The following is a 27453-nucleotide window of genomic DNA, read 5'->3' as shown; positions in this document are numbered from 1 at the left end:
CCAGAGACAGAATGATCTTAAATTCGAGGGAATGAACGAGACAGTCAGTAATCTTACCCAGAGAGTCAACCTGATAGAAAGCGATGTGGTTGCTATGAGCAAGGTAGAAAAGAAAGTAAACCTGTCCTTCAGCATGGTAAGCTTTTTCTGATCTTTTGTGACATGCAGTGTGTTTTGTCTATGCATGGATGACATCCCACCACCTTTTGAGAACAGCCTTCTGGCCTATTTGAGAGGCTTAACCCATGTCTCCTTTAATCCTCACACTAGCTGTGTGACATGAATGGCCAGGCAGCGTTTGTCCTGTTTTGTAAAGGGAGATGTGGAGAGGTCCAGTTACTTACCAAGGCCTCACCAGAAGCTGTTGGCAGAGATGACAAGCCTACTGTCAGTTACCAGTGAGCCATCTGGTAGGGGAGCTCTGGCACATATTTCCAAGGGTCTTCTTCATCTTTTCTAAGTTGTTAGCGATGACAGCCGTGAAAATAATAGTAACCAAAAATCTTTTGCCATTTCTTTAAGCCTGAACGTGGCTTTCATATTTATCCTGCTGTCTATATATTAAAGGGAACCTTTTGTGTATGTCAGGAAAGTCATTTAAAACAGATCAGGTCAGACCAGCTCCCCAACTTAAGAGGTTATTGAGTTCACTTCCTCATTTTACATGTAAGGAAACTGACCTACTAAGTTGCTGATGCTGGCAGACTGTGCATGGTTTACTGGTTTTCATATTGCTGTGAATAAAATGTGCAGTTTTTGTCATCACCTTTCACATGAACATTGTGCAGGGATCCACGTGGATTCTTTTTTTAATAACTGCAGCCCCCACCCTTAAAGATTTCATACAGCAAAGACACAGGCAAATATTTAAAAATAGAAACCAAATACAAGAAATTGTGCCATAAATTCAAGTAACCACCAAAGCTAGAAGCAAGCCCACATATAAAGTCGAACTCTGGTTCATGGAATGCAGCATTTGAACTAGCTCTGCCACACTGGAGCCTTGGTGAGTTGCCTGGAAAGGTCCCTTTAAAGGGTGGAGTGGGAAGACCTGTTCCCTCTCCTGCTTTGCAGGAGTGTATAATTTACTACAAAGCTGTGAAGATTAAAGGAGCTTTATTTTACAAAGCCCTTTTGAACTCAGCTAAACTAGGTTGCCTAAGAATTTTAGATCATGGCTCTTATGCACTGAAAGTTTTCAAGGCTTATTGTGGAAACTTACCCCTTCTAAACTCTCTTTATGTCTCTGCCCTCTCCCCTGACTATATTTCTCCAGCAGAGAAAATTGGTAATAGTATCCATCTGTCCTACTGTTTCTTAGAGCAGCATCATGCTCAGCATGATTTTGGGTAAAAGTTCTACTACCTTTTATCCTTGAAAGTCTTAAAGTTTGCGACTGAAAGAGCTAGAAGCACTACTTTCCGTCTTGTCTGTCTGGCCGTTCTCCCTCTCCTCCCATCTTCTACTCTGCAATTTCTGTTGAGAGTGTTCTGAGATCCTTTCAATAAGTTTAACCAATTTGTTTAAAGTGCTAGATGTTCAAATTTTATTGTTTCCCTTTAATCTTCCCTTTGTTTGTTTGTTTTTGTTTTGCCCTTGAAGATGGATGATAGATCCGCCACTCTGAAAAGAGAGTCTTTGGATCAAGTCACCAACAGAACAGATACAGTAAAAATCCAAAGCATAAAGGTAAATAATGGGATGCTTACCCTGAAGTAAAAGTAAATGCATCAACATCTCAGTGCTTTTGATCTACTGCTGCTTTTTCAAAGGGAGTACTTTTGATCTCACGTGCTGAAACTTCAAAACAAAGCGATTAGTAAATTAGTATATTAGTGAATAAATGAATACTTTATTAGGCACCTACCCTGTACCAAGCACTTTACTAGGAGCTGGGGTGACCATAGTGAGCAAGGCAGACCTGTGACCCCCTATTCTGGTGGAGCTCAAAGTCCTATCAGTCAGAAAATGATTAACATGTAATTGAACAAGTCGTGGATCATGAGTATGATAAGTATTATAAAGGACAAATATAGAATATAATAAGATCAAGAAGGCGTCCCTAAGGAAATTACTTTTATGCTAAGACAGTAAGTTGTCTGTACTAATGATGGGGGACAGAGGCATAGATAATCTAAAAATGTTGTCTAATCTAAAAATTATTTCCTATTTTTGTAGTGCAATCTCAATGTATTCATAGTCCATTTAAACCTCAGCAAGTTCCCTTCACCTTGTACCTTCCCCTTTTTCACTCTTCCCAGACATACTATCAAGATAAGACAAGCAATCTATTATATGCTTTGATATTCCAGGAAGGAAAGTTTGATTTCGGGCTGGGTTTGGTGGCTCATGCCTATAATCCCAGCACTTTGGGAGGCCAAGGTGGGTGGATCACCTGAGGTCAGGAGTTCATGACCAGCCTGATCAATATGATGAAACTCCGTCTCTACTAAAAACACAAAAATTTTAGTAGAGATAAAATACAAATATCTCTTTAGTAGAGAGAAAATACAAAAAAAATTTAGTAGAGTAAAAATACAAAAATTGAGCCGGGCGCGGTGGCTCAAGCCTGTAATCCCAGCACTTTGGGAGGCCGAGGCGGGTGGATCACGAGGTCAAGAGATCGAGACCGTCCTGGTCAACATGGTGAAACCCCGTCTCTACTAAAACTATAAAAAATTAGCTGGGCATGGTGGCGCGTGCCTGTAATCCCAGCTACTCAGGAGGCTGAGGCAGGAGAATTGCCTGAACCCAGGAGGCGGAGGTTGCGGTGAGCCGNAAAAAAAAAAAAAAAAAAAAAAAAAAAAAAAAAAAAAAAAAAAAAAAAAAAAAAAAAAAAAAAAACAAAAATTACAGGAATGCATGGTGGCACATTCCTGTAATCCCAGCTACTCAGGAGGCTGAGACAGAAGAATCACTTGAACCCGGGAGGCAAGGTTGCAGTGAGCCAAGATTGCACCATTGCACTCCAGCCTGGGCTACAAGAGCAAAGTTCCGTCTCAAAAAAAAAAGTTTGATTACAGTATTCTCTGATTAGACTGTTAAACCCTAGGCTAAGGAAAGCCAGGAAAAGATAAGCCAGGAAGATCATGACCAAGTGACTAAATTACCATCTCAGATGCATATTATATTTGGTAAGTTGAGAGGATATGAGGTTCAGAGGAAATGAACTTGAACCACAGTAAAGGCAGCTTTTGATGTAATGCTTTCTGTCTTTATTTTTACTTCCTTAATAGCTTTATATTATCTAGATAAAGTCACAATATGGTAAGGTTTTGCATCATAAGCTAAGCTTTTGTTGAGTTTTCTAACTGCTTCTGCAGATTTTTTTTAAACTTCACCTAGAGAAGACAAAAACTTAAGAGTCAGATATAAATGTTGAGCACAAAAAACTAACAGGTGCTTACTATTAGAAAGTAGTAGCAATTTCAGTCACAGTTCACATTTTAACAATAAATATAAGAACACACTCATACACACGTATACATAAATTTCTTGGCTTTACTTTCAGGCCCTTGTGTTTTTAACTGGCTTCCCAGTGTGTCAGTTCCTGTGTCCCACCTCATCCAAACATCCTAACCAGATAAAAATTTCTCCTTACCATTAATTCTTCAAGTATTTAGTACCTAGTTTTCATTACATATGTTCATATTTTAGCTCCCTAAATGACCTAAGTGAACTACTGTACAATAACTATTACAGTAGAAATAAGATAGGGGCAAGATAAGTAAATAATGAATAAAAGAAATGTGTAATGAATTGGTGTTCTAATAAAACATAGGATCAGGACCTTTCACACTAGTCTAAGCAGTTAGAAACGAGCCTCATAGAAACCAGATGTCTCTCTGTTTATAATTAAATGTATTTGTATATGATAACGCTTGTTACTCCTGAGAATGAGGCAGGGTATGGGGTAAAAAAAACTTTTTTAAAAGATATGAGCAAGCAAGACTTTAAATTATAAATATTACAGCTCCTTCTTTATGTCTTAACAGTTTCTGCTACCAGTTGAATCATCACCGGGGGGAATAGAGGAAAGATCGGGGAAAACTTGTGGTTTGTTTTTGTTCAGTTGCTTCTTTTTGTAAGGTGGTAAGAGCATGAAATTCTGCCTAAAGTGGTCTAGTCACAAGGTGAAGCAAGATATTTCTTAAAGTTATTTAGTTAGTATGAAATAGCTCCTAGAAAACAAGATCCTACTCATTTAGGAAATGGGTGTCGCATAGGCACCTGAGCAAGGGTACATTTCCTTTACTGCTGACACATGCATTCCTTCCCCCATCAGCCAAATGTTCCCAGTGAATCAGATCATCGGTAGCATAATGTTCCCTTAATGGTCTCAAATCCAGCAAGATATTTATCAGCGCTGAGGACCAAAGACATCACCAGTATATGTTGATTCATTCTTTTATTGTCTTTATAGGGAACCTACTGAGGCTCAATATTTATCCTGCAGTAGGATATCCTTGCTTAGCACTAAGTCCAATGAGGCACTCAGTGACCTCAGTAGGCTCCCTGTATGCTAAATAGCGTCTGAAAATACAGTAGTGACTTAGATGAGGTCTTACTACCACCTTAAACCTTCTGAATCTTTGTTTTGGGCAGAAAGAAGATAGTTCAAATTCTCAGGCATCCAAGCTAAAAGAGAAACTCCAGCTGATCAGTGCTCTTACAAACAAACCTGAGAGCAACAGACCTCCAGAGACAGCTGATGAAGGTGAGAGCAGAGCCGGCTTCTTAATATTTCATGGAGGCTTGAGCAGCTTGCCTCCCACAAAGGGAACAGGGAAGGTGTTCCAGCAGTACTGATCACATCGAGTGAGTGATGCCTGAACGCACCGAGATGAAGCTGATACACTTTGCTTTCATTTAGAAAAAGCCCATTTTGTACATGATTTGTACTCTAGTCTATTAAGGGAAGAATCGGTAATGTTTAGCTGGAAATAGACTTCTCCATGCTGTCTGCATCCAATTATAGGCACAAATGTTACTCTCATAGCGTATATTAAACTAGCCCTAAAAGTTGTTTATGGGAGTCTTTTCCTTTCTGTAAGTGCACAAAATGTATTTAAAAATAAATATTCGTCGTCTTGAAAATCATTAACAAAAATAATGATGGGATCTTTGGGTTGGAAGGATTTTTGGCTTTAAGTGTGGACCTGTCTAATCAATACTAGCAGATACATTAGCCTCCACTGATTTAGACCCTGTGAGTACATAACCAAGGTACTGGACTGTGTTGGTTTTGACCCTTTCCCCACACGAGTATTTTTCTGTGTTAGAAAAGCAGTACAACCTCTCTTGAATTCTCTTTTAGGTAGGAGACAGAACTGTGGTGGGATGCCTTGTGCTAACATTGTGCTACATAATCTTATGGTTGCGCCCTTAGCACCAGCTTAGCGTGTGGCACATACCCCTAGACTGGGTTTAAAGCACATCTCCCAGGATGTCAATATCTTTAATATCCAGCCACTATGCTCTTTTCACTTGACAGCTTAAGCACTTACCATCTAAACGTGTATAATGCTAGCTTGTACTATAAGATCTAATGGGACTGCTGCTGCAGACCTTAATATAATACTGATTGGTCTTCCCTTGCCCACAAATATGTTTCAATCCAAGCCTTTAACTTCACATAGCCACTATGCTACTTAATTATCAAATGTTTCTCTTAAATTAATTGTACATGCAATTTTCCTAAAAGGTGACCTTCAATACTAATCTGGTGTTAGATTCAATAATACTAAATAAAACCTTATATATTTGTTACAGAGCAAGTAGAGAGTTTCACATCAAAGCCATCAGCATTGCCAAAATTTTCACAGTTTCTTGGAGACCCAGTTGAGAAAGCTGCCCAACTAAGACCTATCTCCCTACCAGGAATTTCTAGCATTGAAGGTAAATTTTTATACCACAGGGTAATAACGGGAATGTTCTAAGTAATAACTCTTTAGTGTTTATTTTCACTTGTAAAAAATATATATGATCTAACATGTATTGAGCATATATCAAGTGCCAGATACTTGATATGCATTATGTCATATAATCCTGATAACCATTCCATGAACATAAGTATTTATGTATTATACCCACTTTCCTGATGGGGAAACTGCCTAAGTTCACACAGCAAATAATTGGTTGAAACAGAATGCAAACCAAGATAGTCTGATGCCAAAGCTTGCAATTTTTTTTTTTTTTTGAGACACCCAGACTGGAGTGCAGTGGCGCAACCTGGGCTCTGGGCTTACTGCAACCTCCACCTCCCAAGTAGCTGGGACTACAGTTGCGTGCCACCATGCTTGGCTAATTTTTTTGTATCTTTAGTAAAGATGGAATTTCACCATGTTGGCCAGGCTGCTCTCGAACTCCTGACTGCAAGTGATCCACCTGCCTTGGCCTCCCAAAGTGCTGGGATTACAGGCATGAACCACCTCGCCTGGCCAAAGCTTGTACTTTTAACCAGCGTACTATATTGTCTTTCTAGTAATGTTTTTTAGGGTCTTCATTCGTTGAGTGCCTCATTAGACTTAGTGCTAAGCAGTAAGAATACAGTATAAGATATGGCCTCGTTTTCTTTCTTCAAGGATGTTATAATCTAATGGAGAAGGCATAAAAGCAAATACAATACCATGAGATTAGTAAAATAAAGTAAAAGTTGACCCTATTTGTCAGGGCTTTCCAAAAATGGGGGGCCCTTTTACTGAAAATCAGCAAAATATTAGTAGAAAGGATATGATTCTCAGAAAAATGTGTTCGCATTGCTTCCAACAGTGTGTGTTCTATCCCTCATGGTGATGTATAGTGCCTCCTGATTTTGCATTATCTGGCTGCCTGGCAAATCACTTGCTCCTGTTCACCCCACCTTCCTCTGGCTCTTCTCTTTAGCCTAGATACCACTCCACCAGGAAACATTTCCTTACCTCCCTTGACTGGATTAGGCTCCTCCTGTGTGCTCTTAAATTTTGTTTGCCCCTGTTTAGCACATGTCACCCTGTTGTAATTTCCTGGGGTGATACAAAATATAACTTCCCATGGATAAGGACTATGTCTTATTTACTCCTAGCCCCTAGCACAGTACCTGTTACTCCTGAATATTTGTTAAATAATTGAATGAGTTACCTACACATTGCAATTAAATGCTTAAAGCATAGAAGATTTAAATTTTTGTATCACCATTTAAATGTGATTACGTTTCTTCCCTGTTCCTGACTTTTTTTTTCTGTTTTCTGGGGAGAAGGGAAAGTGTTAAGTTGTGTGTAATGGGAAGACAAGCTTCCTGCCACTCTCCATTGTTACATCAAGATTTGATGTGAATGAATTGGGGAAAGCTATTAGGTAAGATTAAGGAATAGCAGTCTTAACATTCATGCTTCAATCCTGAGCATAGGCCTTAGATACTTTTGAATGACTACATTTTTGGAATGACCTGAAGCAGCAATCATATTTTTATTTGAATACTGCTACCAAGTGAGTAGTGTAGCATGTTGTATAAACTCATGCCACAAAAAAAAGAAAAAAAGAAAAAACAGGATTCTTTTTGCAGCAGGACTGTTCATAAATAAAAATAAATAAATTAAAATTAAAATTAAAAAAAAAAACAGGATTCTTCAGCTAGCCACTTGGTGGAAGGCACTGGGAACAGGTGTCCCACTGCTTTCCTGCCTTTCAGAGAGCTTTTGACATTTTATTAGCTGCATTGCTGCACCTATTGTAGGAGTGAGAGTAGGGCCCTATTCAGAAACTTGTTTACAAGAACTCCTTGATGGACTGGACCTTGCACTGCAACTGTTTTCCTTCCCTTCAGGTTCTTTTTATTCTTCCTGAATACCAAACAGCAAGAGGCCTATTGAACCTAGGCATAGTGTAGAATAAATGATGAAATTAAAGGAATTGGGGGATATTTTTAAAGAAATGTCAAGCTCATTGGCCTTCTTTGGTATTAGAGTATAAATCTTCTATTTGATTATGGGGACACAAGTCTTTTTTAAATGTTACATATATACGGCCAGGTGCAGTGGCTAACCCCTGCAATCCCTGCATTTTGGGAGGCCAAGGCGGGCAGATCACTTGAGCTCAGGAGTTCGAGACCTGCCTGGGCAGCACAATGAAATCCCATCTCCACAAAAAATACAAAAATTAGCCAGGCATGGTAGCACATACCCTGTAATCCCAGCTACTGGGGAGGATCGCCTGAGCCTGGGAGTTTGAGGCTACAGTGAGCTGTGATCATGACACTGCAGTCTAGCCTGGGTGACAGAGAGACTCTGTCTCAAAAAAAAAAAAAAGCTATGTATGTAACTGACCCGCCTATGTGTTTGTGAAAAAACTTTGAGAAAATACCCGAAGAAACTATTGATAGACATTCCTAATCATTTGGCTCAATAGTGCCATTGAAATAAAAAGGAAGATACAGATCAATTGGTAATATTGCTCTTTTTCTTGTTTACTGATTTTTAAAAATTAGAGAGTATGCACTTTGGAGAGATATATAGTCCTCTGATTCTTCCTTTTTATTGAAATACAATTCACATACCATAACATTCACCTTTTTAAAATGCATTTAATTCCGTGTTTTTTAGTACATTCATAAGGTTGTGCAACCATTACCGCTGTCTAATTCCAGAACATTTTCATCACCCCAAACGGAATCTCTGTACCCATTAAACAGTCACCCCTAGTCCCCTCTCCTGCCAGTCTCCAGCAACCACCAGTCTCTTAGCCACTCTCTCTGTGGATTTGCCTATTTGGGGTGTTTCATATAAATGGAATCATATAGAATGTGACCTTTTGTATGCTTTTTTTCTTTCAATATGATTCTTTCACTTAGCATAATGTTTTTATGGTCTATTCATGTTGAAGCATGTACCAGTACTTCATTCCTTTTTATGACTGAATAACATTCCATTCTGTTAACATAACACATTTTGGTCTGTTCAGCAGTTGATGGACATTTCGATTGTTTTCACTTTTGGGCTATTAAGAATAATGCTGCCATGAACATTCAAGTGACAGATTTTATGTAAACATGTTTTCATGTCCCTTGAATATATACCTAGCAATGGAATTAATGGGTCATATGGTAGCCCTAACTTTTTGAGGAACTCCTAAACTCTTCCAGAGTGGTTGTGCCATTTTACATTCCCATCAGCAATGTATGAGGGTTTGATCCACTTTCTCCACATCCTCCCTAACCCTTGTTAAGGCCTGTCTTTTATTATAGCCATCCTAATGGTTATGACAAGGTATCTCATTGCACTTTTGAGTCACTGGTTCTTGAGCTGCTTAATTTCTGGATCCAGAGAGACATATTAGAAAGAGCATTGGACTAGGTAATAAGAAATTTATATTCTAGGCCAGGTGTGGTAGCCTAGCACTTTGGGAGACTGAGGTGGGCAGATCATTTGAGGCCAGGAGTTCGAGACCTGGCCAACATGGTGAAACCCTCTCTCTACTAAAAATACAAAAATTAGCCAGGCATGGTTGCACACATCTGTAATCCCAGCTACGAAGGAGGCTGAGGCAGGAGAATCCCTTGAACCCAGGAGGCACAGGTTGCAGTGAGCGAAGATCACACCACTTCACTCCAACCTGGGCAACACAGTGAGACTCCACCTCAAAAAAAAAAAAAAAAGGCCAGGCACAGTGGCTCGTACCTATAAAGCCAGCACTTCAGGAGGCCAAGGCCGGTGAATCGCCTGAGGTCAGGAGTTCTAGACCAGCCTGGACAACATGGTGGAACTCTGCCTTTACTAAATACACAAAAAAATTAGCAGGGCATGGCGGCAGGTGCCTGTAATCCCAGCTACTCGGGAAGCTGAAGCACAAGAATTGCTTGAACCCAGGAGGTGGAGGTTGAACCCAGGAGCCGAGATTGGGCCACTGCACTCCAGCCTGGGAGACAGAAAAAGACTTTAGCTTTAAAAAAAAAAGAAAAGAAAAGAAATTTGTACTCTCTTCCACTTAAGAGTTTACATGACTGTAGGCAAGTTACTTTCCTCTTTGAGCTTTGGATTTCCTGTCAAAACTGAGAAAGCTGTGAGTGTTTGGGACTGTTTCAAGGGCTTCCAATCATTTCTTCAGTCTCCACTCAGCCATCCAACAAGAAATCTCACAATATGCCACAGTCTGTTTTATAGGCTAGCTCCTGTCACATAACTTATTAGGCCTCTGCATTTCTTTTCACCTCTTCAACATAAGAATAAAATCAGGAAAATCTAAAGGGCAGGCCCTGGACAGAGAGAAGATGAAATCATTCATTTCTCCTGCAATATCTGTCACTGCTTCTACTTTGTGTTATGACAGTGTCTCCCTGTGTTGCCCCGACTGTTCTCAAATTTCTAGCCTCAAGCAATCCTCCTGTCAGCCTCCCAAAATTCCTAGCCTCAAGCAATCCTCCTGCCTCAGCCTCCCAGACTGTTGGGATTTCAGGCATAAGCCACTACATCGGCCTTTTTTTTTTTTTTTTTTTTTTTTTTTTCTTAAGGGATCAAAAATTAGTCTTTCTGATTTAGTGAAATCCTAAACTTTACCATTTGGAAACAAAATTTGCAGAGTAGCTTTTCTTTTAGTGTTTTAAATTCAGTTGAGACTACTTTTAATTAAATTTAGCTGTATGTTTAGGCATATACATTTTTTTATCATTCATTTTTGACAGATCTTCAGGATTTATTCCACAAGACTGGCCAGGACGTGGATGGGAAGCTGACCTACCAGGAAATCTGGACCTCCCTAGGCTCTTCTGCTGTGCCAGAACCAGAGAGCTTGAGAGCATTTGATTCCGATGGAGATGGAAGATACTCATTCCTGGAACTAAGGGTAGCTTTAGGTATCTAGCCTCATCAGGCATATTTTAGGAATAGAATGCCTAATATCCACTTACCTAACAACAAAACAGCTGTTACCCATCAGTCCTCTAGTCCTCCAAACTACTGTAGCAGATACTTTGCCACCTTTTAACTTGTTTGAAGAAAATATATAAAAGTTATTTTTTTAAAAAAGACCATTTTACTTATAATATGATGTTCAGAAATCTATGATTTCCTAAAACCAGTAATATCTTACATTTTAAAATTGCCAGAAAAAAAAAAATTAAAGCTCTCTTTTTTTCTCTTTCCTTTTTTTGAGGGGAGGAGACTATCTTTTAAAGCTGGGAAATGTATATAGAGAGAGAATAAGCCACCTTTTATATTTCACTTAAATTTGCCTTAAATTAGCCGCACTTTATAGAGACTCAGAAAATGTCTTTTCTTTAAAAGATAGGCCTTTTCTGTTTGTAAATATTTAAATGAAAGAAAGCATTGTGCATATTGTATGAAAAGTAGGAAGAATGGTTTAGAACAGGATGTGAACAAATGACTTATTTAAAATTGCTGATCTGGTGTGGGTGGCAGCTGAAACTGCATCCATGTGTCCATAAGGCATCCCTCAAAGGCCTAGGTGCTGCCAGGGGGTTTGGCCTGGTAGCTGGGGGAACCAATTTCAGGGAGTAGACACTAGAGGTAGTGCTGACTCCAGGCATGGCTCATGGAAGTAGGATTCTGGTTCTTTGTTCCTATTCCCTCAGCTAATCCCAATTTGGGAATCAGAGAAGTCTTGCTGGGGTTTTTTCTCATTTTTAATACTATTTCAGGGTTTATGAGCATAAAAAGTTATCCATTGGGAAGCTCCATTTTCCCTGCTAAGTGAGCTAGATTGCCTTCCCCCACCCACCCACTTGAGTCTATCTTAAAGCCATAGCTGGCTTTAAGGCAGCTTTACCACCAGTACCATCTCCATTTTGAATGGCAGGGCTAAATTCCCCTAGCCGCTGCCTCACGCTGACCACCCAGAGCTTTAGAAGAGAGCCGTGCATCTAATTTTGACCCAGAAAATTATACCCCTTGAGATTTTACCTAGAGGCTAACCAAGGGCCTGATATGTTTCTCTGGGGGATGACTAAGGCTAAAAAGGTTGTGAGACGAAACATGTGAAATAATATTCAGTTTCCTTACAATTCTCAGCTCAAAAGTAGCTAGAGGCTTTCTATCCAAAGAGAGCTGGGCCTTCACATGGTGGTAGCAAGTTTTTCAAATCTAATACGAGCAAGCCTAATACTTCCTTTAAATGCTTCTGTGGACCTGGCGTGAAAAGTCCCTAGACTGAAAGGAGTAATACCTTTATGTCAGCTGTAGGTTGAGTCTAGAATTGCTGTGTTGTTCTTAGAAGCAGTCTTTGGTCAACAATTTGAAAGGAAAAAAACTACAAAACAACTTTGCTATAGGCCAAGTCAGGGAGAAAGTGGAGAAGCTTTCATGGCACAGATTTCTTTAGTGGAGATCATTTCCTTTTTAACTTTGTTCAGGTTGCCCTTCGGCTGTGGATATAGTCCAGTGCCCTTAAACATTTAAGGGCTGTTTTTTTTCTTTACATGATGTTCAGCTTGGTGTTGACTAACCTGAAATTTTTTTTTCTAGAAGTATTAAAATTTAGTTAAAGCAAGATAAAATCTTTTCCCATGAATGTGTCCACTTATCTCATTATAGTTTAGGCTCCATCTCACTTTCCTGGAAAGGTTAAAACATAAATTAGCCTGGCACTTTAGGTAACTTGAAAATAATTCTCACTCTTCTGGCTGCCTTCCATCCACTCTCACCCCACACCCTTTTTTAATGTATATACACCCTTACAGGTTTTGTAACAACCAAATAAAATTCTAGCAATAAATTGAATTATACTGCTATATTTGTATATACTGTACCATAGATAGTATGTCTGTACCTGGAAGGTATTTTTTTGAGAACTGATTTATATGAAATATACTTGAGGGTAATGTAGCTTGTCCTTTTTAGTTTCAAATTCTTATTCATTGGCAGATACTTTGAAGACATCTTAACTCTTTGTTGTGTGTACTTTTCCCTTGCATCAGATAGCTATACGTGGAGGAGTCCAATTTGTTTTTTAGTTTATCTTCTGTTCTTCCTACCTTGCACTTGTCTGACTAGTATCATCCCTGAGCTGGTGTGTCGTGCCATCCTCTCCCCCTACCAAGTTTGGCAGAGGTGTTTATGCTGCACTCTCAGATCTATGAATATCCTTGTCATCCTGCCTGAGAAAGTACCATATCTTCCAGGCAAGAGGAGGGTATCTTGAACTCCTTTCTTCTGAGTTGAGCAGACTCATGAGGTTAAGAGTCCCATAAGCCTATTATTTAGTGTGAATTTGGGACTTTTATTTGTATGCTGTCTTAACTTACCGAGCCTGTGACTCGTATTCAGCTGTAGTCAAGCCTCACCAGCCATATCTCATCTCTGAGAGGAAGATTGGACAGCGGTAGTGAGTTTGGTTTTGGTTTTGGTTTTAAATCCTTTTACCTTTTCAGTCTGGCAGCTCCTACTGCTGCTTTCCTAAGTTATGAAAGCACTGCTTCTTGGTCCTTGTTTTGTTTTTTGTTTTTGTTGTTTTGCCTTGCACCATCTTGTATAATGTTTACTAAAAAAGCCTCCCTATAAATCAGAGAGGCAAAAAGGTAGCATAGAAAAAGAAAAACGAGAAGAAGAGAATACCTGACTTCAAGATGTCTGTGGTGTCATCTAAAAGGCGGAGAGGTACCTGGCCCTCAGGAATGTATCTGATGCAACAGAGCTGAAGAGTGGATTCCCTTCACCTACTGCTGGCCATTTTCCCTTCCGTTAAAGATTCCTTTTTTATGGTTCCTGTTCATAACCCCTTCAACACCCCCCCCCCCTTGCTTGTCCTGCCGGTCACAGTTGAGGATTTTGGCTGTGATGGGCCCACACTCATAATGGCCTGTTGAGTTGTTTTTAGTGACAGGTTTTGTTTGCTGCACACCTCATTGGCTTGCTTACCAACACCAGCTAGATGTGGTCCCTCTTTCATATCCAAACCAGAACACATTTGGGTATTCCTGAGACTTTATAGAGCGTGTATTGTTTGTTATACGAACCTAACCTACCTTGTTGTTTTCTCATATTAAGAAATTTAAATCTTTCTTTTAGTGGAGCTATTTTGGTAATGTATAAGCAGTTTTGGTTCTGTTTAGGGAGAATTCAGGATTTTCATGACTTGATTTGAGCTTTGCATATTTCATATAAGTAACACAGCCATTTTAATTTAGCTAAATAAAAAAATTTCTTTTTCTCTCAATGTGTCTGACTAAAGCCTCTTTCATTCCCCTATGATTTCTAAGGGGGAAAAAAATCTGCTTTGCTTTCTATTTTTATGGATGCCTTACTCCTTTTGAAAGCAAGGAGTAACACATAGTGGGCCCAAAGTAATTAAGAATCTGCCTTAAGGACTGCAGTATTTGGCCTGAAGAAAGAAAGCCTCAAGGTTCAGGCTTTATGCATGCAGAGGATGGGAGGGGCGAGGTGAGGCAGGAATGAGCCCTGCCCCTCTGTTTACCCAAGATGTTCCACTTAGGTCTGTTTTATATTTTGAGATTCTATTTAAAGCATGTTTGCCATAAAGGTTCTACTACCTTAAAAAAAAAAAAAAAAGCTTAAACTCCTTTGCTAGAAAGGGGTCATATAGGAGCTAAAGCTTTTTCACACACAGAAAAAAGATAACTATATATACATGTTTGCTAGATTCTGGATATCTCCTCCCCTTCCCCTAACACAGAATCTGGTGACCTTCCCCCTCAGTCATTATGTAAATGGCTATACAACCGTTTCCAGAAGTACAACAATTAGTATTCCCACGTGGTGGATCTTAACTTTTGGGAGGGAGACATGGATTCTTGAAGGAAAGGTAAAAACTATGGATATGTGTCTATGTATAATTTTAGGCAGTTCACTGACCAGCCCGTCCTCCAAGCCAATTCGTGGACCAACTTAATGACACCCTACATACAATCCAAAGCATTCACCAAGTGTTTTCTAACACAACATATCATTAGGGCAGAGGCACTATGGTGTATGGTGGAAAGATCAGTACCTTTGGTGCCAGGCAACTGATGATACCAGTAGATTTGATGTGAGGCAGATATAGATTTGGGAACTGCCTCTGCAACTAAGAAAGGCATGGCATATACCTTGGAACCTGTCTCTTCATCTGTAAGAGGAGGATCATGATATCCATTTGGCAGTGTTCTTGTGAATTATTAGAAATAATGTACAGAGGCAACCACGTGAGAGCTCCATACATCATAGATAATAAAGAATACAATTCAGCCCATAGTGCAGTGTGGCTCGCGGGGCTCATGGTGACTTGTTTTGCCTGTGACATAGCCACTATAAATCACCATACTCATGTGCCATCAGAAGTTATCACTCTTGTGGCAGCTGTGCTTCACATCCCACAGAACAGCAGGGCCTTGGGGTACCTAGGCCAAGGCACTTTGTTTTAAATACTGAACAGAGAGATATTGAGTCCATTCACAAGTACTGATTGAGTATGTCTCCCGACAGCCAACCTCCAATGCCAATTCATATTGGTGAGACTCAGCCATCAACTTGGTTTGCAAAGTGACCCCATCACACAGGAAGGACATTGTCCTAACAGCAGATGAAACCAGAGGGAGCCTTGGAGTTTTTGTTTTTGTTTTTTTAATCTTTCATAGCATGACATTCAGATGGGTCCTGACCTCTGTCAATACTGCCTCCCTGAGCTTAGTTCCATTTCCTACTCTGCATTTGATATCTGCAGCTCTCACCTTCAGTGAAAGGAGGCTACAATTCTGAAGCAAAAGGCCTGGCATTGAAGCTGAGGTCTTCATGAGCCAGATTAGGGAGGGAATGGAAGCGAACATTCCTTTCAGAACAGGTGGCCGAAGGATAGGAGACAGAGTAGTTCACCATGGGGGGTAGGTTGCACAGGGGTGGGGCAAAGGGCACCTCCTGAAAGATGGGAAGTGGGAATGGGGAGCTGGCCTGGGGCTGCTGTGGAGCCAGCTGCAGCACAGGTTGCAAGGGAGTGGGGGCTTCCACCTTGGAGTTGCTGTCTTGGTCAGCATAGCTCCTGCCTTCAGGGATGTCCAATTCCCACAGAGCATCTGGATTCTGGACCTCAGTATCAGTCTTGGTGACAGCACGGGGAGGGCCCGTATTGATGGCTGCATTCATGCCATAGCGCCGTCGCTTGTTAATCCAGTACAACAATGGGCTATAGGTGAATGTGGCAGCTCTCATCACCTTCACCCACTGCTGGGCATGCTCTTTCCGCCTCAAGTTCTTCCTCCAGTGCAGAAAAACAATGCAGCCTCCAGTTATCACCGAACACAGCCCCAGGAATCCAAAGTACAATGAGACCCACACTAAGACAGCAAGAAAGAAAAGGAGTCAGGCTGGCTGATAGCAGTAGCTTGGGGTCTGAGCTGTTTCTCCTTCCTCTTTCACTTAACCCATTCATCAATCACTTCATCCACTTGACTACGCTAACCATTCCTTCTCTCCCTCATTGACTTGCCTCATCATTCTCTTATTCAGTCAAAGCTAGATTTCCAGGGAGCTTAAGCACCACCTTTAACTCTTTACAGATCAGAAAAGCTAGGTCTTAGAGGGGGCATGAGCTGACCAGGCTCAGTCAAGCCTCTGGTTCCTAATGCAGCACCCATCCAATCCATCAGACTGAGAAGTTTCACTATGGGCAAGTCCATCAAGAAGTAAAAGTTCACCAGCACTTTGGAAGGCCCAGGTGGGCAGATCACCTGAGATCAGGAGTTCAAGACCAGCCTGGCCAACATGGTGAAATCCTGTCTTTACTAAAAATATAAAAATTAGCCAGGTGTGGTGGTACATGCCTGTAGTCCCAGCTACCTGGGAGACTGAGGCAGGAGAATCACTTGAATCCGGTTGCAATGAGCTTAGATCACACTACTGTACCACAGCCTGGGCGAGAGAGTGAAACTATGTTTAAAAAAAAAGTAAAAGTTCACCAGCTGACAGAGATACCAATGTCCCATTCCATTCCGTTCAGTTGTGATGGTCCTGGGCTATTGATAATACCGTCTCTCTAGATCTGGTTCATCAGATCTAGAGTAGACTATCTCCTAACTGCTTAGCTCTCCTCTATAAATCCAGGCACCATTCCATCCATGCAAAGGGCCTTCCCTAAGTGTTTGTACCCAAGCCCTAGGGCACAAGTGCAGTGACAGGGACTGGAGGAGCACTTACTGCCAGGGAAGCGCAGGTCCTCCTGTTGGAAATCCATACAGTTGAGCTTTGGTGCCTGGCTGGTGGCTCTGGGGAGAGGGAGCTCACCCACCCATCTGCCCAGCCAATCAGAGTCTCCAGAACTCCCAGGCCCTTTATCCTCTAAAGGAAAGGTCACTGGGTTCTGAACATTGGGCATTCTAGGGGCAGTGCTTGTGAAGTGGTCCTGAGTTAATGGAAGGAGGGGACTTCATCCAGTGGAATTTTTGGGGGTGGAGTGTCTGTTACTTCTATCAGAGACTGAATTGTCTGACCCTACCCCTTATGGTGAACCCACAGAGCAGACCCCAGGAAAGGGTCATTATCCCTCAGGGACTTACTGATGTTACTGGTCTTTAGGGAACAGTTGATGGGATACCTGTCCCCAGTGAGGAATTTAACAGGGAACACACAGCATTGGGCAGCCCTGCCCTCAAAAAGTCTCTAACCAAGTTGGCAGGAGAAAACCTGCACAAGGGAACCAAGCGGTCAATACCTCCTTCCTGAGCTCCAACAATCTCTCTTTTATTTAGTTACCTTCCTTCAAGTGCTAACAAGTGTGTCCCAAGCACCAGACCCTGTGGGGCTCCCCACCATCTGGCCTGCATCTCCTTCTAGCCTTACTTCCCTCCCCATCCTCCACACACCTTTCCCTTCTGCCCAGTACAGTGTCCTGAACAGACCCTGCTCATTCACATCTGGAGATATGCTCATGCTGCTCCTTCACCCAGGAATGCCCCTGCCCACTTTTCCACCACTGAACACCTGTTCATTTTTCAAGACTCAGCTCAAGCCCCCTACTCTGTGACAAACTGCCCAGAATCACATCATCTCCAGTTTGAAGGAAATTGAGAGTTGTCTAGTTCAACTCCCACCATCTGGTCACACCATCAGGACCATGCTAGAGTCCTGGGGGTAGAACTTTCCCTACACAGCAACTAATCCCCCTGGACTGAGCAAGTTCCTGACTCAAGTGAGGGTCTCCTGAGATAGCTTGGTACATTTATGGACAGCTCAGTTAGAAAACTCTTTCTTAATTAACCTTAAGTCAGCCTTTCCAGTAGGTTGCACCACTGCTCCTAGCTCAGCTTCTTGGCACCATTTTAATGACTCCCTTCTTTATCGTCCTCCAGTGTGTGACTTAGGGAACTATTTAGCACAGAATTCTCTTCAGGGTCCGCTTACCCTTGCTCTCCTCCTATATCACCAGCCCCTACTTTTCAGACTCCTTTGTCGGTTTCTCCCTTTTCCCCTGATCTCTAAATGTAGGCATGTCGTAGGGCTCAGTTCTTAGTGCTCTATCTACGTTCATTCCCTTGATTGTCTCATCCAGACTCCTGGCTTTAAATATCACTAGACACTGACAGTGTGCAACTGTATCTCTCTATCCTGGAATGTTCCTCAGAACTTTAGATTCATACCCAAATACCTGGTTAACATCCCTCCTTGCCAGTCTGCTAAATTATCCCCAACTGGCATGTCCAAAACCAGACTCTGATCATCCATCCTCCAAAGTCTACTGTACCTACAGCCTTCCTCCTCTTCATAGGGAACATTTCTGTCCTTCGAGTTGTTCAAGCCAAAAACTTGCAAGTCATCCTTGACTCCTTTCATTCTATCACACCCACACTGACTCCATCAGCAAAATCTTTAGGCTTTTATTTCAAAATAAAACCAAAATCTGGCCACTTTTTTTTTTTTTTTATCACTATCACTTTAGTCCAAGTACCACCATTTTTCACTTGGATTACTGTTCTTCCTGTAGGGTGACCAACATCCTGGTTTGCCCAGGACTGAGGGGGTTCTTAGGACATGGGGCTTCCAATGCTAGAACCAAGAAAGTCCTAGGCAAGCTAGGACAAATTAGTCACCCTTGGGAGAGCTTCCATCCTTGCCTCCACATACCCTAAATTCCACCAGTAGCCAACATGATCCTTTTAAAAAGTAGATCATGTTACTCCTCTGCTTAAAACATACAGTGACTTCCGATCTCACTTAGCTTCAAAATCATAGTCCTTAACCAAGGCCTGAGCAATCTAACTCACCCTCCCTATACCTCCTTGGTCTCATTTCTACTGCTGTGCCCTCACTCATTCAGACTCAATAACCTCCTCCTCAGGGCCTTTACACTTGCTGTTCCCCCTACCTGGAAGGCTCTTCCCCCCAGCATTCCCTCATTATCTTCAGATCTCTGCTCAAATGTCCCCTTATCTCTATCTCTCTTACCCTGCTGTTTTTCTGCATAGCATGTAGCATCACCTAATGTTATATATTTATTTGTTGTCTGTTTCTCTCCATTAGAATGTAAGCTCAATGAATTAATATAAACAAGGATCTAAGAACTTCAGATTATGACCAGAGAATGAAATAGAGCAATGGGATAGACTCTAAAGAGGCAGTGGGGGGGTCGTCATTTAGGTCCCTTTGAGGTGCTGACATGTGAACTGAGCCCTTAGATCATGAGGAGGCAGTCACGTGCAGATCCACAGAGAAAACAGCAAGTGTGAGGCGCGTGAGCCAGGGATGGGCTGGCATACTTGAAGGACTTGTTAATCTTCCATTACACTCTTCTTCACACAGGGCAGGGCCCAGGGCTGATCTCTATGAGCATACGTTGGATTGAGCAGAGCTGAAGGCTCTGCCTCTGCCCCAGGAGGGGTTTCAATCAGACAAGAAGGACCTAATGATGAGTACTGTCCCAAAGCCCACTCCAGGACTGGCCCTGTTCTGTGAGCAGGTGGGACACAGAAATGTTGATGTTACTGTCTCTAACCCAAGAAGCTCACACCTGGTTCAGAGGGTAAGGAAGATTGTGGCATTTGGGTTGAGAGAATGGAAGGAGAGAGCATTCTGGGGGTCAAAAAGGGCCTGAATAAGGACTCTTCAAGGAGTAATCCTGGTGTTTCTTTGGAAGAGAATAGATCAGTTTGGCTGGAGTTCAAGGTGGATGTCAGGAAGCAGAAGAAAAGGAGGCTTGGGAGGCAGCTGCCATCTTGAAAAGAGCTCAGCTCTCGGGTAGAACTTGAACAAGTCACATAATGACTCCCGGCCTCAGTTTCCTCATCTGTTAGATGAGGATAATACCTGCCATACAGAGTATGAAGCCAATCAGTGTCCTGCACATAGCAACCTCAGTAAAGAGAAGCTTGCTGCTGTGATGACAGTTGATGAAAGGACCTTCGATGCTTAAGGACGGACTACTACAGCGAATGCCAGGTACATTTAAAACGGAACAAGCACCGCAAGGACCTGGAGATCTGCTGGCTTTAGAGAGCGGACTTGGCGCGCAGAGGCTGCTGGTCCCAGAGGGAGGAAGGGCGTAAATTTGGGCAGCCTCCCAGGAGGAGGCGGGCCGTGGCAGACACGGAACGGCGAGAGCGCGCGGTGCCGGGGCCAGAGCGGCGCGCCCCCTCCTCTGCGCCGCGCCCGGAACCTTGGGCGCGCGGAACCTCGGTGCCCGAGCGCGGGAGCGGCGCACTCGGAGAGGGATGGAGCGGACGCGCGGGCCGCGGGCAGAGGCTGACGCGCCTGAGGAGGAGGAGGCGGGGGCTGCAATGGCTGCTGTGGTGGTGGCGGCTGCGGGTGGCGCGGGACCTGCAGTCCTGCAGGTGGCTGGCCTCTACCGGGGCTTGTGCGCGGTGCGCAGCCGCGCCCTGGGCCTGGGGCTCGTGTCACCCGCGCAGCTGCGCGTGTTTTCAGTGCGCCGCAGCTCCGGCCCGCCCGAGGGGGGCGCCGACGGCAGCGGAGTAGGGGCTGAGGCCGAGCTCCAGGCCAACCCCTTCTACGACCGCTACCGCGACAAGATCCAGCAGCTGCGCAGGTGCGGGCCCCCGCTGTCTGGCGGCGGGCAAGGAGGCGGGAGGAGGGGCGGTCCGGGCTGCTGATCCTTATGACAGCCTTGTGAGGTGGGCACTAGTACCGTCTCGGCTCTTCAGATAATGTAGCCAGGCTCCGCGAGGGTAGGTCACTTGGCCACGATCACACAGTTGGTTGGCGTCAGAGCTGGGAGTCTCTGCAAAGCCCTGGCGCGTTCCACGTTTGTCTGTGCTCTGATTCTTCAAACGCTAAAGTGGACTCTTAGGACAGTCGTGAGGCAGGCAGCTCAGAAAGACCTGTCCTCATTATAGAAATGGGAAAACGACTTCTAGAGAAGCGACTTGACTTGCTCAAGGTTACATATTGAGACAGCTGAGGCCTGGCCCAAAGCTGGAGCTATCGGGCTGGTGGTAGCTTGGGCCCTTGACTGCAAGGAAAGGCAATTGGGGATGCGAGGAAGGCATCAAAGGCTAATAGTGTCACAGTCGGATCACCCATTGAATCCTCTCAATAAGATAAGGAGACTGAGGACCAGTGAGAGAAAGAGACGTGCCAAAGGTCACACAGCTGTTTGGGGTTTGTCTGACTGAGTCCAGGGTTCCTAAAACCACCCCTTAGCTTCCACAGGGAAGGATCTGGAGCTTAGAGGGGCTTGATGTGCATGTGAGGGACTATAGGAGGGTCAAGAGTTCAAGTGGGAAGAGCTAAGGGAGATAGATCAGAGGTGAAAATTAAAGGGGCTTGGGAGAGAATTTAGCAGGGCAAGAAGGTAGTTGTTGTATTAAAGGAAACCAAAGATTTAGTACTGTAAATTCTTTGAGTTCTGTCTCATCTCTACTTCCACAGCCTTAATTTACTCCATCATCTTCACCTGGGCTGTTACTGTTATGCTCTAGTGTTCCCTGCTTCCATTCTTGGACCCCTTTACTCCAGTTCATCTCACTGCTACTATAGTGATCTTTCTCACCTTTTGAAACAGTGATGCAGTAAATGAATGAGTATGTTTGCTCTCCTTCCAAAAGCATTGAGATATTCTCAAGTATTTGTCATCTTAGAAGCGTTTCCTTGACATACATTCCCCTCCAGGCTTCTCTCATTGATCTGTATTTGATCTCTTTTGCACACAAGCATCTCTGAAGAGTTGTCTACTCATACTTTGAATATTTTATCAGAATCCATGCATTCTTACCCACTCGTGAACAAATGAATGACTGCTTTTGCTCTCCTTCCCTACTGGATCATTCCCATCAACATTTACACACACTGTTATCCCCCCCCACTGACCTCTAAATAACATCCAAACTCCTTAATGTTCTGCACAAGTTCCTCACACCCTAGCCCCTGCCAGTCTCTCTCTAGCTTTATGTATTACCAAACTTCCTTTGAGCACCATAGCACCCACATACACACACAAAAAAAAAAAAGGAGGGGAGGGGATGTTCCAGGTAAGGGGAGCAGCAGTATAAACAAAAGTACAGAGGCATGAAACCATCTTAATCATTTGGGGATGTTTGAGCAAATTTTCATCATAATACCTGTAGCACTTTCATGTGCTTACTTTTATGACTGTCTCTCCCACTAGATAACTCCTAGAGGTAGGGAGTCTGACTTATGTATTTCTATATCCTCAGATCCCAGCAAAAGCTTCACTGCCCAGGCTGCACCTTGCCCTCTCTATCCCTTTACCATGGCAAGCCCAGTTGCAGCTGTGGCCACTAGCAGGGTTGACTCTGGTCATGGTACAGTCCCCAGGGCTGCTTGCAGCTCTCGCCAGGCAGGTGTCATGCCCCACTGAGCAGAAACTCCGGGTATGGCTCTTCACTGAGGAGCTGGCCCACTATGGAGAAAAGGAAAATAGCCCATCTAACATGACCGTGAAGGGAATGGTGTTTTATGTCACCCCCAGAAAGGAATTTTATGGAGGAAAAGGCCCCCTATAGTGCCTTGACCAGGAAAGTCCACCAGAGGGATAACCAAGATGTCCCTGGGTCCTACAGACCTCACCCATGACACCCTGGGTCTCATGGCCAAGGGGATGAAATCCCTGGATGATATCTTCACCAAAGTGTGCAAAGCCAAGTATCCCATGGTCAGCTACACAGCCTGGAGAATTCTTAATGGGGACAGCATCCCAACCTGGACTTCACACCTGAAAACCAACCCCATTTTGACAGAAAGAATGTGTTCTGATGTTTCATCTCCAAGAGCAGCTGCTTTGGTGGATCAGAGCTAAATACCCAGATGCTAAATTTTCTACAAAATAGGCTGCCTAAAGCCTCTGAATCATCAGGATCTGAGTAAAACAAATGTTTAACCTGGTTGAGGGGACATATTTTTAAGAACTAGATGTATGCAAGTAAAAGCTTGACACCTAATAAGGAGGCTATAGGATTCTTGCCTGAAGAGGTGATCCAGCAAGATGACCTCAAAATTCTAAGTACCCTGAATGTAAGTACCTGAGGGACTAAGCCCTGTGTAAACCTAAGTAACAGCCTGCAAAAGAAAAATGTTACATAGGCCCCTTGAGGATTAACAACAATTGAATAACTGAATTTCTTTTTCCAGTTTCTTTATTTCTAGGCCTGTGCCCAGTTCTTACTAACTGAAGGCAAATTCTTCAGCCTCTCTGAATGCCAGCATCCTTTCTCTGTGGAGGTAGAAAGTGATGCTGTAGAATCCAAAAAGGCCCAGATGGTTTACCCATTGGTTTACCTTTGATCAGGTCTGACCCAGCTGCTTTTGAGTCCCGCCTGGAGAAACGCAGTGAATTTCTGAAGCAACCAGTGGGGCATTCCAGGCAAGGTGATTTTATCAAATGTGTGGAACAGAAGGTAAGACCTGCCCCTGTTTCTGGTGTTTGCTTACTAGCACTCCTTCAACCTCCTTATCCTTACCCTTATCCTTAATGTGGGTTTATTGATGGGTCAGCTGGATTAACTGAACATAATCTCTCCCAACTCCATTTCCATCCATAAATGTTTATCCTGCTCTTTCTGAGCAAGGTACTGTGGTCATGGTGGAGATGTAGAAGTATGAGAGGGATACTTCCTGCTTCCAAGAGGAGCAGTCTAGTGGCCAAGATAAGGCACACATGGTAGTGGGCTAGAGGTATCAGAAAATTTCCCACAGGAGGTGGAACCTGACCTAGGCTAGGAACGTTGTGGGAGATTTAAATTAAGGAGAGAGGAGGGAGTGGGACTTTAATGTAGAGCAGGGGTGACCAAATTTTTTCAGTAAAGGACTAGATGGTAAATATTTTAGGCATTGTGGGCCATATGGTCTTCTTTATGACTACTCTTCTCTGCCATTATAGTGCAAAAGCATGCCTAGAGAGTAAGTAAATGAGTGGGTATGGTTCTGTTCCAATAAAACTTAGTTTACAAAAATATTCAGCAGACTGGGTTTCGTTTCCTGACTACCAACCACCCCTGCCAACCCACCCCCATCCATTCCCATGTTGAGGAATTAACTTAAAAAGAGGAAGAGCTTTGAAAGTAAAGGGGGTTTCAGGAGACAGTGAGGTACTGTGCCCAATTAAAATGGAAAGGGAAGTGTTAAGGCTAAAGAATAGGTTAGGCATTAAACTCTTTGGGCTTAAGGAGTAGAGGCAGGATAACTTAGCTGCTAAGAGAATGGGCTCTGGGGCCAGATGCCAAGGACTGAATCCTAGCTCTTCTGTTTACTAACTGGGTGACTCTGAGCAAGTTGTTACTTCTCCATGACTCAGTTTGCTTATCTGTAAAACAGGAATAATAACAGTACCTACTTCACAGAGTTGTTCTGAAGAAATAACACCATTTAGAATTCTTTAGCCCAGTCCCTGGCATAATAAGTACTTAATATTAATACTAGCCATTATTATCCTTAAATAGGAATCAAAGCTGAGGAAAAGCATGTTGAAAACTATCTGGGAAAATTATTCTAATGCAGTGTTTTTAAATTAATAAAAATGGACTGCATGTTTTAAAAGTAAGCATTATTTTATAAAAAATTTTTTTTCAGTTAATCAAATACATACATGTGTACTGAATTACAATGTAAAATATATTTCTTACTGTGAGTCATGGTGAAAAAGTTTGAAAAACACTGCATTAGAATAATCTTTTTCTCATTTTAACATCACTAAAATTGCTTATAATTGTTGTGACAGGAAAATATTGTGCTATTTAATTGGCATCATTTTCTGATGCATGAAATAATGGTGCATCTTAAGATATGATGTCTTAGATTTGATAAAATGCAATAAGCTTATACTTAGAGCTTAAATTTTTTATTCTATAAGTGAAAATGGATACAAAGAATAGATTGGAGCAACACTGTGTAAAAACCAATACATGAGGCTTCAAGATTGAAAGGTGAAAGCAACTGTGCAAGTGGAGGTTTTGTTTTTGTTATTGTTGTTCTCATGGTACACCTGAGAGTGAGTGGTCTGAAAATGAAATTCCTGTCGGGCGTGGTGGCTCACATCTACAATTCCAGCACTTCAGGAGGCCGAAGCAGGCAGATCACTTGAGGCCAGAAGTTCGAGACTAGCCTGGCCAATATAGCAAAACACCATCTCTACTAAAAATACAAAAAATTAGCCAGGCGTGGTGGCACATGCCTGTAGACCCAGCTGCTTGGGAGGCTGAGGTGAGAGAATCCCTTGAACCTGGGAGGCAGAGGTTGCAGTGAGCCAACATTGTGCCACTATACTCCAGCCTGGGCAACAGAGCAAGATCCTGTCTCAAAAAAAAGAAAGAAAGAAAATGTAATTATCTCCTTTTTAGATGGTTTACATATGAAAGAACAGCTATGCTAGGATGCTGTCAATGTATAGGAGCATGACCAAAAAGACTAAAATGTGTTCAACAGGCTTTTCTCTAATTTGTGGGTACAAGTTCTAAGAGCATCATTTATGAAAAGTGTGGATTAATTAAAGCACAGAGTGACTAAAGGCAAAGTTTTATGCAGAAAATGTTTTTCTGCTCCAGAATCCCAGGTGTAGAATGTACTTCTGAGAAGTATAGCCTTGAACTTAAAGATTGAGTGGAAGACTCAGAACAACCCATCTCTATGATCAGAAATAACTCAAAAAAGGATTTACTGGCTATGACCTTTATCAGAGATCATGGCTAAGAGACAAAATAATCACTTTCAGTTGTTGTGGGCCTTTTTTGAAGGGAGTCTAATTTGGTGGAGGAAACATTAAGATTGAACACTCAAAAAGACTCTAGTCTGCTGAAGATGCCTGCCGTCAAAGTGTTGTCAGAGATAAGCAGTATCCTTGGATAACACATCTTTCCATTTCTTACTCTTCTATGGCTTAGTGTGGAATAGGTCAGGACAGAGCACAGTAATCCCAAACAGGCCTAATTTTGGGAAGAAATCCCTCATATCCATAGTGGTAGGTGGAGAATGGACTCTTGGTACTAGTACATGATAGTTTACTGACAGAAATCTTATCTCTGCATCTCAGAATCTTAGAGGAAAGTTGTTGTCTTATAAAGAATAATTTTTATTTTTATTTATTTATTTTAAGATGGAGTCTCACTCTGTCACCCAGGCTGGAGTGCAGTTCAAGCAATTCTCCTGCCTCAGCCTCCTGAGTGAAAAAGTTTGAAAAACACTGCATTAGATTACAGGTACCCACCACTATGCCCAGCTAATTTTTTGTATTTTTAGTAGAAATGGGGTTTCATTATGTTAGCCAGGCTGGTTTCAAACTCCTGACCTTGTGATTCACCTGCCTTGGTCTCCCAAAGTGCTGGGATTACAAGCATAAGCCACCATACCTGGCCAACAGTAACTTTTAGAACAGTGTTAAATTTTTAGAACAATTATTATAAAAAGTGGAGAGAAGTGAGGTCTCACATGCAAAATTATTTAATGAGATTGAGTGCCTCACCTAGCTTGGTGACCTTTTTTCTTATGAGTAAAGTGTAGATTAATATCTTGTCTCATCATATATTTCAGACAGATGCCTTGGGGAAACAGCCTGTGAGCAGAGGATTCACTAAGGACAAGGTAGGTTTTTAATTAAATATAGGAAAAAGTTTGAAGTCATATGGGACATCTATAACAAGAGGTTGCAAATTTGAACATCAGTACTGTGGTTCAGTAATTTTGTGTAAGGTGTTTTTCCAGCTGTGGAAGTGAGAAATATTTCTATGAACTTTTGTGTCCTTGACCATGACCCCTAGCATTAGCAGTTCTATTAAAAGTAACAACCAAACTTTCTTCTCTTACTAGCTGCAAAGTGTTGGCAGGACTCATTGGTAAGGGTGAAGCGTTTGGAAAGTACATGGCGACCTAATAGATACTCCTAGGGAAAAGAACTATGAAAACCTGTCTGGGCTTGGGGGCTCACTTTCTCTGAGCATATAGGTTTTCTTATACTTGTTTTCTACTTGTTGGAAATCTGTTTCACTGTCCTGACATGTTTGCCACAGGCTTAGAGTTAAGCTGTTTTTTTTTTTTTTTTTTATTTTTAGGGAAATATTTTTCCAAGTTTTTTACATTCTCCTCA

General features: G+C 42.4%; 3 protein-coding genes across 3 annotated transcripts in view; 2 read left to right on the top strand and 1 right to left on the bottom strand.

Annotated features, from left to right (window-relative positions):
- EFCAB14 (EF-hand calcium binding domain 14) overlaps nucleotides 1-14142 on the top strand; it is a 43709-nt gene extending 29567 nt beyond the window's left edge. Inside the window, exons 7-11 of the mRNA XM_017540703.1 lie at nucleotides 5-136; nucleotides 1603-1689; nucleotides 4606-4717; nucleotides 5773-5898; nucleotides 10655-14142. Of these exons, the coding sequence (XP_017396192.1) occupies nucleotides 5-136; nucleotides 1603-1689; nucleotides 4606-4717; nucleotides 5773-5898; nucleotides 10655-10833 (636 nt within the window). The 3' untranslated portion in view covers nucleotides 10834-14142. The remainder of the gene's footprint in view (nucleotides 1-4; nucleotides 137-1602; nucleotides 1690-4605; nucleotides 4718-5772; nucleotides 5899-10654) is intronic.
- A 1401-nt stretch (nucleotides 14143-15543) lies between these two features.
- On the bottom strand, nucleotides 15544-16588 carry TEX38 (testis expressed 38). The gene has a single exon (XM_017540926.2). It carries the CDS (start codon nucleotides 16125-16127, stop codon nucleotides 15669-15671), a length of 459 nt encoding a protein of 152 aa, XP_017396415.2. The 5' UTR covers nucleotides 16128-16588; the 3' UTR covers nucleotides 15544-15668.
- Nucleotides 16589-20503: 3915 nt separating this feature from the next.
- Nucleotides 20504-27453, top strand: part of ATPAF1 (ATP synthase mitochondrial F1 complex assembly factor 1) — a 29617-nt gene continuing 22667 nt past the window's right edge. Inside the window, exons 1-3 of the mRNA XM_017540925.2 lie at nucleotides 20504-20949; nucleotides 23668-23776; nucleotides 26901-26951. Of these exons, the coding sequence (XP_017396414.1) occupies nucleotides 20618-20949; nucleotides 23668-23776; nucleotides 26901-26951 (492 nt within the window). The 5' untranslated portion in view covers nucleotides 20504-20617. The remainder of the gene's footprint in view (nucleotides 20950-23667; nucleotides 23777-26900; nucleotides 26952-27453) is intronic.

Source organism: Cebus imitator, unplaced genomic scaffold (assembly GCF_001604975.1).
Source record: "Cebus imitator isolate Cc_AM_T3 unplaced genomic scaffold, Cebus_imitator-1.0 Scaffold129, whole genome shotgun sequence".
NCBI classification, from domain to species: Eukaryota; Metazoa; Chordata; class Mammalia; order Primates; family Cebidae; genus Cebus; species Cebus imitator.
Note: the sequence above shows the minus strand (reverse complement) of the source record. Positions and strands in the feature narration are given on the sequence as shown.

Coding starts and splice junctions, on each gene's coding strand:
- TEX38 (XM_017540926.2), bottom strand. CDS start 16,127: ATGAGAGCTGCCACATTCACCTATAGCCCATTGTTGTACTGGATTAAC.